This window comes from Trachurus japonicus, chromosome 8 (assembly GCF_045865225.1).
Source record: "Trachurus japonicus isolate A0001 chromosome 8, Traja_1.0".
NCBI lineage: Eukaryota > Metazoa > Chordata > Actinopteri > Carangiformes > Carangidae > Trachurus > Trachurus japonicus.
The window spans coordinates 11,965,771-11,976,576 of NC_140914.1; the positions used below are offsets into that span (position 1 = coordinate 11,965,771).

The 10,806-nt window shown below is 41.1% G+C and overlaps 1 protein-coding gene across 1 annotated transcript; it reads right to left on the reverse strand.

The window, feature by feature from the left end:
* Positions 1 to 2,028: 2,028 nt before the first annotated feature.
* LOC146982720 (visual system homeobox 2) lies at positions 2,029 to 3,922 on the reverse strand. Its single transcript, XM_085785394.1, has 3 exons — positions 3,588 to 3,922; positions 3,135 to 3,292; positions 2,029 to 2,542 (listed from the first exon to the last, which is right to left on the reverse strand). The coding sequence occupies exons 1-3, from the start codon at positions 3,820 to 3,822 to the stop codon at positions 2,120 to 2,122; spliced, it is 816 nt and encodes a 271-aa protein (XP_085641520.1). The 5' UTR covers positions 3,823 to 3,922; the 3' UTR covers positions 2,029 to 2,119.
* Between the last annotated feature and the right edge of the window lie 6,884 nt (positions 3,923 to 10,806).

The following is a 10,806-nucleotide window of genomic DNA, read 5'->3' on the forward strand; positions in this document are numbered from 1 at the left end:
CACACTGGTTTTGTGAACATACTGTATACAAATAATATTTTTATTAACATTTTTTAAAAAAATCATGAAATTCATCTTCTTCTTCTTTTTTAGGGTCCAGTACAGGGATGAGTGTGCATGCTGTAGGATTTCTGAGGTAATTATTAACCAGACTTGATTATCTTTGTTGGGGTCATTATTCAGCAGGGGAACCAGTAACAGAATCTATGTCATGCTTTTTCTGTTTTACCACAGTCATCTTTGTGTGGGGCGTTGCTGCAGACTAATTGAGGCCAACCATTGTCATATAAGGATTTTGACCTAGTGAGCCCATATTGTGTTGTCCCGCAAAATTCTTTAGGAACTCGGCAACTCTCATTTGGTTAACTGATTATTAATAATTATACCACTACACTACATCACTCTATCTTAACGAGAAATGAAATGACTGAAATCTTTTCTGACCCATTTTGAATTGTGGTTTCAGATTTGACCCACAGATCTCATCAGTGAGTGTTAAACTTTTGACATGGAGCGTGTAATTAGTGTGAGACCAGAGCTGGGCTTTAGTCTTTGAAATGTGAGTGACCCACACTGACCTCATTCACTAAAACAGGTTACAAATACTGCGGACATGAATTGTTTATTAACTGTAAAAGAAGGAAGGAAAGAAAGAAAACAAGTGCCTTCAGAAGATTTAAGCAAAGCAACACAGCTTTTAAAGTATTGCAGAAAACACACAAGAGATGTGTGATGATGTTACAGTAAAAGAAAAATAAATGCATACAGTCTTTGCATTTTAGAAACTCTCACTGTTGCCTCATCTCTCCTGTCTGAGGACATCTTCATGCCCAGAAGGGGGCAGTGTCAGTCTGCACTGTTCAAAGACACTCTCCATCCCTCCACACCTGTGGTTACATGCGTAAACAATGCATAAACAACATTAGTATCACTCCTGTGCAATAGTATGGATGCATAAGGTGTACAGTATAAACTAGAATTAAGCCAACACATCCTCTGCAGATTGTATGCACTGTTCAGAACAAGCTGTGGATGTTATGGACTTGTATCTTATCTTGTGTTTGTGTTATCATTAGTTCTGTGTTATCAGAAGATCAAATATTAGAAAATGAATATATTGTGTAGAGTGTATTGGCTAAAATACTTAAAACCAGTTTAAATTTGATTTCCCCGGGTAAAGTATGATGCATGTAATAAAGATACAGGCACAGGGTTTATAAAATGCTTCCAGACCTACTAGTATTAGTTTAAGGTGTAATAATTCACTGTTATAACAGTTTGTATTGTGTTTATGTGACATAAACTGAATTTGTTTGTTTTGCTAAAACCAGATCATTGGTGTTCCAAGGAAAACTAACATCCGTGCTAAATGAAACCACCTTCTCTCCCTTCGGCTTCACGGCTCAGTCAGCACCACTATCAATGAAAATCAAAGGTAAGTACATGAAGTCGTACAGCTCTAGAAGACACAGACATGTCTCATGTCATCTATGTACTGTAGCGTCACTCTTCATGATTACATTTTTCAGCTACTTCCATTGTTTCCTGTGAGGACGTGTGGCTGCACGCAGACATCCTGCCTGTCTGTGACGGTAACCCGAGAGGTCAGGGATGAGCTCGTCATCGGTGAAATCATTTAGAAATCACTTGCCTGTTAGCTGTGCCCTGATAGGCCAAAATGATAACGATAACATTTGGTCATTTTTCACTGTTTTGTTTGTTAAAGACCCAGAGCACAGAGCGTGTATTCAGACTGAGCAACTAATTCAGGATGTGATGAAAGTCACATTCAAATTACAAACATTTTGTTAACTATTTAATCAAATGATTGTGGGGTATAAACATTTTTACAGTTCTGTATTTTTTCTCAAAACAGTGAAATGAAAATGTTCACAGAAGTTGGACTATAGTATAAAGGCAAAATTTAAAAAAGCAAAAAGATGACCTTTTGTTTATAGTTTTGTAACTTTTACTAACATTTCATGTTGTAAGAGATATTTTATTAGTAATGGCTAAATAATGAAAAGTATGTTCAGGCTTAGTCATGGTATACACTGATTTCTTTTTTAGGTTATCTATGATTTATGATTATCTGTACAAACAGGAAGAAGGAAAAGACTCAATCATTGTGCTGGGCATCAGCTTCCTGTGTTTGTGACTCTGTGTCACCTCCTGACATGTTTACAGTGCTGTGGATCTCAGCTTCGTGCTCTCTGGCTTTGGCCCTCAGATTGGCGATGCTGCTGGAGCGGAGCTCCTCTGTGCTGGGCCCCTCCGGCCTCTCCCTCGTCCCCGACCTCTGGGTCACGGGCTGCGTACGCCCACCCAGCGTGACGCTCACAGCTTTTGTCCATGGGTAATTTTCCCCGTCCTGTCGCTTCTCCCAGTTCTCGCTGTCAGAGCTCTCCGAGTGCTGTTTTAAACTCCTGCTCACTTTCTCAGACGTTTCATCACTGTCTCTTTTTACATACGACCCTGCAACAATCTGGCCCTGGAGCTTCAGCTGCCGCCTCATCTTGGCTCGGCGGTTTTGAAACCAAACCTGCAAACAAAGGGGAAAGTTAAGTAAATAGAAATGTAAATAGAAATAGACATTTACATGAATAAATAGTGTTAATGTTTCGACATAATGACAAGATACCTGCACGATTCCTTCCTTTCTAATGTAATTCCAGTCAAACCACTCTAAAATCCCAAAACAGAAAGTTTTAATTTTAAATGACCCACTCTGGTGGATAAAGGGTCATATTAATGTCAGCCGAACTTTTGAGTGCGATTTTGGACGAGCAAGTGGTGTAGATTATTATGCTCATATGCAGAAACTACTGTATGAGTAAGGAATCTTTCTGCAGGCAGAAGAGGAAGTAGCAACTATAGTTTTATCAGTAAACCAAGCCAAATTGACATGTGCTGCCAAAATATAATGTACTTTCCAATAGTTTGTTGCAACATATTTGGTACTGCTGACAATTTTGAGATCTTGAGATTAAGAAATTAATTAAGAAGCTTTAAGATTTAAATGTTGGTCACCACAAGAGTTTGTTGTGTGGACTGAAGAGCTTTATTTCCTCATTGTCCAGAGACATGATGAGTATAGATAAACATCTCCAGAAAGAGCTCAGGTTGCCAGGTACCTGTACTCGGGCCTCGATGAGGTCCAGTCTGAGGGCCAGGGCTTCCCTCATGAAGATGTCCGGGTAGTGGGTGGTCTCGAAGGCCTTCTCCAGCTCCTCCAGCTGCCAGCTGCTGTAGTTGGCCCGTGCGCGACGCTGCTTCACTGGCCTCTGTTCATCTGGAAAACACAGCGAGAGCACCAATTACACAATCGCCAACGGGTGACAAGGAACTAATGGCTCTAGATTGGGTAATTAGCGCAGCGATCATTAGGCCCACTTTAACACTGCTTGATAATTGATTGTTAGTTACGAGCTGTTAGCCAATCTTTTGTAAACATTTACACTGCAATCAGATGGTGCTCGCTGACTGTCTTAGAGACTGTGCTAAGCCAGTGCCAGTTTGGCTTTGCACAAGTCCTGTATGACACGCTCAGTCCTGCTCTGGCCCCAGCAGCTGTGGTCTGAACTCACCTATGGCCTCTGTGAGTGGCCCCATCCCGACCGCCTGTGTGGCCAGGAGCAAAGCCTCCTTGCATGGCTCTGGTTGCAGATAACTCCTCAATGATTCGTAGGTGATAAACGGCCCCGGGATCAGAATCTGAGGTTGAGAGCTCAGTCTGGTTGGGAATGCTGGGAAGAAGTGAGCTGCAGGTGAATGGAAAACTGCAGGCAGTAGAGTAGAGACCAGTTGCCCCGGGCCAAACATGTCCAAGCTATTAAGGGTCCAATATTAAACAACGGTCCAGTGAAAAGGGCCAGGTTGACTCCTACAGGGATGCTGCTTGGATGGTGAAATGCATTCCCAATGTTCCAGATTGAAAATTATTAAAAAAAAAAAAAAAAAAAGCTATTAAAACAGTTGTATGAGTCCAGTTGGTTGTTGGAGCTGCTGTATGTGGCTCAGTGCAGGTATAAGGTGTAGTCTGAATATGACTTGAGTGGTGGAGGTGGTCTCACCTTAGCTTTCTGCTCTTCTCCTTCGATCCTTTCCCCCTCCTTTCCCCAGTCACATGACCTCCAAACAGACAGCAGGGTTTGGTTTAGAGGACGGAGGTGAAAATCCAACCTGTGATTCATCTCTCAGTGGATTATCAGTATTACCCCATCAGTGTTTGCTGTATTCCTCATTACTTTCCCAGCCACATACGCCTGATACTCTCGTCTGTTAACGTTGTAGCGACAGTGCACGTTTTCCTTTGAATTTCTCTCTTTCTGCCTGCAGGGGACAAGTTGCAACATCTTTGGCTTCTGAGGTTTCAAGCTGCGAGATGGACGGGATCTCAGTGTGTGTGTGTTTATGCTCATTTAGACACATACACCTTGAAGATTTGCACCACCCTTATGTGGCTGGTTTAACAGTCGTCAAGTATAATAAGAGAAAATCACTGCAGAGGTGATTTAATTTGACAAAAACACACACACACAGGTTGTTCAGTCCTGTGGGAGGAAAAAGCAGCAGACCTTGACAAGCAGGTTCCAGGATAAACACTTCTCCTGACGACAAATTGACATTTGCAAAGTGTTTTTAATCCCTCCTAGTAACGTCACCTTTACTCTTATTGTTGATTTAATTTTCCTGCTTTTTTCCTCCTAACCTGTTATGTTTTATTTCCCACATCTGTAATAATATATATATAATATATATATACTATATAGCAGCACGCGCACACAAAAACCCCTGCTTTACCTGCCAGTAGAAATCCATTAAATTCATGTTAACCTCTAGGTGTAAGAAAAACGCTGACAGCTAAAAATAATAGATCAGTTAATTTTTAAAAACTACAGATGTTCATTTTGCACACAATACTTGTTATCTTTACTTGTACAGGATCATTATGCCGTATGGAAAGCTGTATGTACATGTATTGCAGTAATTAGTGGTGGTGTTTTCTTATTACAGCTGTTGTAAAGCAGTGTGTTTTACCAGATTCTTCCATCACAGATCAAAGCTCACACATCAACACATTAACAACCAAGACAGGAAGATTATTAGCACCTTTTTTTCTCTTTGAGGAGGCAGCTGTAGCTTAGTGTTGATGGATCTCTGATGAGATGATTGCCAGCAGTGTCTGTGTGAATTAAACACAGGTGTGTCAATTAATCCAAAGGTACATATCACCCATCCACGCACCTCGCTAACTGCTCACCGCCGGCTCAGTTGGCGGTGAAGAACACTCAGCTGTCAGTGTTGTCACCGGTTGAACTGGCGGCTTTGATCAGCGCGGGACCTCTCTGCAGGCAGGAGACAGCTGGTCAGAGCTGAGGTGAGTCACAGGATGGTCATACCTCTGCAAGCAGCGAGGACTGCGACTGCCTCACCTGTGGCCCTTTCATCTGCACCTGTTCAAACACTACATTAAAGCTCTGGTGGAGGCCGTAAGGAGGTCAGGATTAGAGCTTGACCCATCTGGATTTCTTTAAAGATGATATTTAGTTAATTATTTGCGTTATTTTGTGTCAAACAAATGATAAAGATCCACAATTTGACCACTAATGTGAATCCCTGACATTGTTAGAAAATCACTTTGACAGTATTTTGAAATCATGGCACACTTGAATCCCAGCCACCCACCCACCCATTAAACCTGTAGGCCAAGAAACATTGTCAACATTAGCATCTTTTTAATAAAATATCACTACTTTAAAAGCATAATATGTGACTTACTGAACATTTTTCATGATAAACTTTTTAATTCATGGTCAGTTTATTTAATTTATGCATTTTGACCTCTGAGGTTGTCAGAGAAACAAGCTGAGTAACAGTAGCTAATGTAGACTCACTACTGTTTTAATGGATATAATAACGTGGATATCACCTGCAGACTGCAATGACAGCAGTAAAGGAGAAAACAACTCCCATGATCCCAGGCTACTTCATAATGTGACCAAACTGTCTTTTTTTTATTGTTTAGCTTGAGAGACCCCATGACAGCAGGAATTTACATACTGTGTCTTTAAAATGTACATTACTGGGGCATCGCGTGGCGCAGTACATTACTGGGAGGGCATATTGAATAATTGTAAATAATTAATTTAATGTTCAGTATGGTCCCATCAGTGATAACTGACTGATTTAGGACAGTTTTTTAGCACTTAAATCTGTTTTTGTGAGAGGGCAGTGGACAGAGACGGAGAGAAATCATTTCTTGGGTTTTCAAATTCTGCAGGGAAAAGGGAAATAGATTAAAAGTGTCTGGTTTGAGCTGTGGCTAAATAAACACTGTGTGTGGTGGGACTGACGACTGAATAGCCTTCTCCGTTTGTCCCTGGCACACAGGTAGTCACAGGGATTTCTGGTCTGTCTGGAAAGTAGACCCTCCTACCCCACCCCCTCAAAATTTCTGTGTTTGTCTGTGTGTGGGTCCTTTAATGCCCATTGATCCAGATAATCAGGGACAAAATTAGTGGAAAACCGGTGGGGGAGCTTCTGACAGTAGCTGCTCAAAAGAGCTGCTCGTGGATAATTGAAGGAGGCATTAAGACAACAATAGTAAAGGCTAATGCCGGGCCTTATTGGTCTCTCAGGTATTTCAAGCTCCCGGGATGACATGCAACACCAGAGATCTAGGCTACCGCTAAAATGGAAATCATTGTATCATTAGCAGACCTTCAACTGCAGGGACATAACGTGCATTATCTGTTGGTTTAGCGAGCCATCAGTGGGATACCCTTCAGATGGCTTCAGCTTGAAGTGGACTTGTTTGAGCTTGCATTCATTCATTTCTAACTGAAGGAGAAGGGACATCTGAACTCCCACTCAAAGGTGTGTTTTTGGATCTCAGATAACATAATGATTCTGAAGTGTGAAATGTCCACCTCCACTCAAAAATATGCTTTGCTTATTTTTAATTCATCTGCACATGTCATGGTCTGTGACTGTACTATAAGTGTTGTTTTAATAGACACGAGAATCTCAACCTTCGATCGTGATTTTGTGTTTTCATAAATTAGTTTGGAGGACAGTCACGGTTCAACTATTAGATATGTAGAAACTTGTTGTTTTTGGGGAGGGGAGGTTGAAAAACTCAATTATTGTTGAAAGCAGAGTGTGTCATACAGTAAGTTTTAAGTCTTTAAACCTGCAATACTAGTTTTATTGAGCTGATACTGACATCATCTTTTGAAAGGGTTACGTCTATGCTGCTTGGAGGAGGTGGTTGTGAAGCGCTTCAGTCATTGTCGCAATAACAAGACAAGAGATTATAATTAGTTACTATGAAACAGTTATAGAGCAGTATGATTAACTTTGGTGTTGGAAATCTGACAATTTGATTAATTTAAACCCAATATTCTCTCTTATTAACTCTGATTTTGGTCTCTACCACCCCCTGAGGAAAATATAACCATCACTATATTTAACATAGAGTCGCTAAATGAGTACTACTGATCAGCTAAGTACTGTGGATGGGGTTTTTTTCTGCCTGCAGCTCTACAAATATTCACATAAAACATTAGATTATTTTTCAAATTATTACCAAGGCATGGACACTGATATAGACTTTTTTATATATATATATCTTGGGAATTGTTGCAGAAAACACTTAAAGTGAGAGGAAATTTAAATGAAATGATGTGGGCTATTAACCCTCTTTTTTTCCTTGACAGGCATGGCTGAAGTGGATTAACTGTCACACTCTGCCCTCGGTGTGATAAGATACAATCTGACATAATGGAGATCGTGAACACACCACATTATTATACTTTCTCTTCCACTACAATGGCACTTTAGCTCATAAAACAAGAGTTCTGCCAAATGTCATGCGAAGATGGATGATTATTGTCAGCTCCACTGTCATGGGAATATATCTATCTGGTGTAATTTGCAGGCTGGAGCAGCAATGAGCACAGATAAGATCAATATTTAATGAAAGTGTAAGTGAAGCTTAAGGGTTGTCACTTATGCCTCTGCTGTTAATGACATGTCACATTATCATTCTTATCAGATTGGGTCAATCTTAACTGCAATTACTGGCCTCATTTCTTTTTAATTCATTACAAATGTTGAATCATTCCAGTCTCTTTGCAAACACACCAGGAATATATTCTCTGGCTACTTGCATTATGTATTTTAGTGTCAACCTGCACAAACTTCCAACTAAAATCTATTAATGGGAAGTGTGGATTGGTATAATTCAATCAACACACCTAAAATGTGTTTGTAACTTGGAAGAAAAGTGTATTTCATGGCTGAGGAAACCCCTATGCCTGGTGCCCCACTCTCCCTGGTAATAGTATCCCACAGTGAGCAGGCTGATTGTTTTAGTCCTGGATCACTGGCCATGGGATAAACCTGAGAGCCCAGCCTGCTTTTCATGTCAAAACCTTCAAGGGAAAGCGGCCACAATCCAAGAGCAATCACACTTGAGACATCAAAGTGCCAGGGAGAAGAGAGGCGAGAGACGGTCCACATTTTTTCCACGCAAGCCAAGTGCAACTGAAGCGTGGAGGAAGAGGAGATGATCTAAGGCGAGGGTGCCATTGAGAGGAAGACGGAGAGCAGACAGATGTGCATGGGCAGGTAGCGGCACATCAGGGCCCCTCCTGTAGCTGAGAGAGAGAGAGACCAAGAAGCCTCGTGTTTTCTGCTCATTCACTGTCCACTTTTACAAGAGCTGGAAGACCCACTGACAACCATGTGTCTGCACTTTGAAAATATATTACACAGAATATTTCTAAGACCCTCATGGTCACTGCTAGAAGGACTATTCAGATCCTATAAGAAAGTACCAATGAAACAACAAAAACAGATACTCCCTTTGACAAGTTGTACATTTAATACTGGATGTAAAAAATTGAAAGTATAAAAAGTAATAATGTTCCCCTATGGATGCACCAGTACTCTGATGTTTACGGTGCATACCACAAAACAGCATTTCAGCTCTTGACGTGTCCCATCCCTGTCTCTTGGACATTACACAGTATATATGATTCTATTAGACAGTTACTGTAATGCCCATGTCTTAAAGCACTGGTTGAATTTTAATGTTGTGATTGGTCGAGCAAATACAGTTTTTCTGGCCAACTCTAAAGGGTCACAAGAGGTGAGATGATAAATGAGGTGGAAAGGGTTAAAAATGTTTAGATTCTTTAACTCCCATTTAAGGTTTATAACTTTTTTGTACCATGAAATGGGGTATAAAAACCAAGTAAAAGGTCAAATACCGGTATTTCCCTTTTGGAATTAATGTACTGTAGAAGTACAAAGAAAAACACTTGTTAACTACAAACTGTTTTTGTGTAAGTGTAGCATTACTTTCCACTTCTGCCTGTGTTTACCCCTGTAAATATGTGCTGTGGAGCTGTGGGACAAATTAGTGGTTACCTTGTAGCAGCTGCATTTGAAGGCACCGTGCCTGGAGAGTTGAATAAAGGTGGAGGTTGTTAACTTGGTCATTGGTCCATCAGACTCTTCAGCAGCAGCGGCGCAGCCCCCACCTGCCCCATTCTCGTTGGCTGGCTGTCACTCATCTCTGTTCCGCCTCACTGCTGCCCAGCCAATAGGATGCTGGCGCCCGACCAAGAGCCCAGGCTGCTAAGACTTGTGCACTAAGTTGATTGATAACCATAAACAGAGCTTTCGGCGAGTTATAGGACACCATACAGGTGCAATTAACACATCAGACAGAAGCAGCATTGAGAGATCAGCAGGTATGGTGCATGATGGGTAGGGCGAGAGTGGACAGGTTAATTATAGGAATGGGTGTGTGAATAAATATTCATCAAAGAGGACTTGGAGGCATCTTGATGGTCCAGAAGACAAAGTAAAGCGTATTTATTGCATTCTGTAGAGCCTGTTTATCTTCTTAAAGGAAATATATGGTTATCATGTTTAAGCGCCCTTTGACCTCCACCGTGTTACACTAGGGGGAAAAAAGCTGCAGTAATGTATACTGAGACACCCAGCTTTCAGCTGTCCACATCCAGCCCTTGTATCTCAATGAATACCAGTTATTTGTGAGTGACAGATTCCACTGACCCACCAGTGTGGGCATGTCTCACCCTTACTGAGGATCCTGAACCATGCTGAGGCTTCATCTCCATGTCCTCCTATGTAACAAAACACCAGCAGCAGCAGTGGTCTGTGCTACAGAAATGGCCTGCCCACATCACGTCTTCAAAGCAGCCTTTGGTCTGTGTGATTGAACAATTACCGCCATGGTTAATTTACCATCAATAGGGGCGTCCACTTTCCTAGTTTGCCAGCATGCCTACACATTGTTTAACTTATCCCTTTGACTCTATCAAGAGGTTTTCAGATGAAGTCAGTAGCGCCGGGCAAAACAACTCACACTTTCATGGCAAAATGGTTTCCATCACAGCATGTGCAACGCGCCTTTAATTTGTCTGTTACACCCCAGTGCAGAGCAAGCGTACCAATGACAGCTGTTTCCAGTTTTATCAGGATCCAAGACTTATTGGAATGAAATGAAAGACCACAAACCTTCCACCGTTTTTTTTTTTTCTCCTTCAATCTTTTTTTGCGGCGCTAAAATGTTTCTTTATTTTGAAAGGTAATAATTGGTTTTTGTGAAATTTGTGTTTTTTACTATTTCAACATTAAACTGCTTTGCTTTCCAATTAAACAGCGGTTAAAATGTCTTCATTTAATCTCTGGACTACAGCGGTTAACTGCTGAAATATGTTACACATTTCACTTTCTGCCAGTTAAAGCTGACTGAAACATGAAAAA

What these genes read in the sequence shown, in the direction of transcription:
- LOC146982720 (XM_085785394.1), bottom strand. Translation starts at nt 3,822, where the DNA reads ATGTTTGGCCCGGGGCAACTGGTCTCTACTCTACTGCCTGCAGTTTTC. An exon ending in GCCACTCACAGAGGCCATAG is followed by an intron (nt 3,293 to 3,587) that starts GTGAGTTCAGAC and finishes TGTGTTTTCCAG; the next exon opens with ATGAACAGAGGCCAGTGAAG. An exon ending in TCATCGAGGCCCGAGTACAG is followed by an intron (nt 2,543 to 3,134) that starts GTACCTGGCAAC and finishes CTTTGTTTGCAG; the next exon opens with GTTTGGTTTCAAAACCGCCG.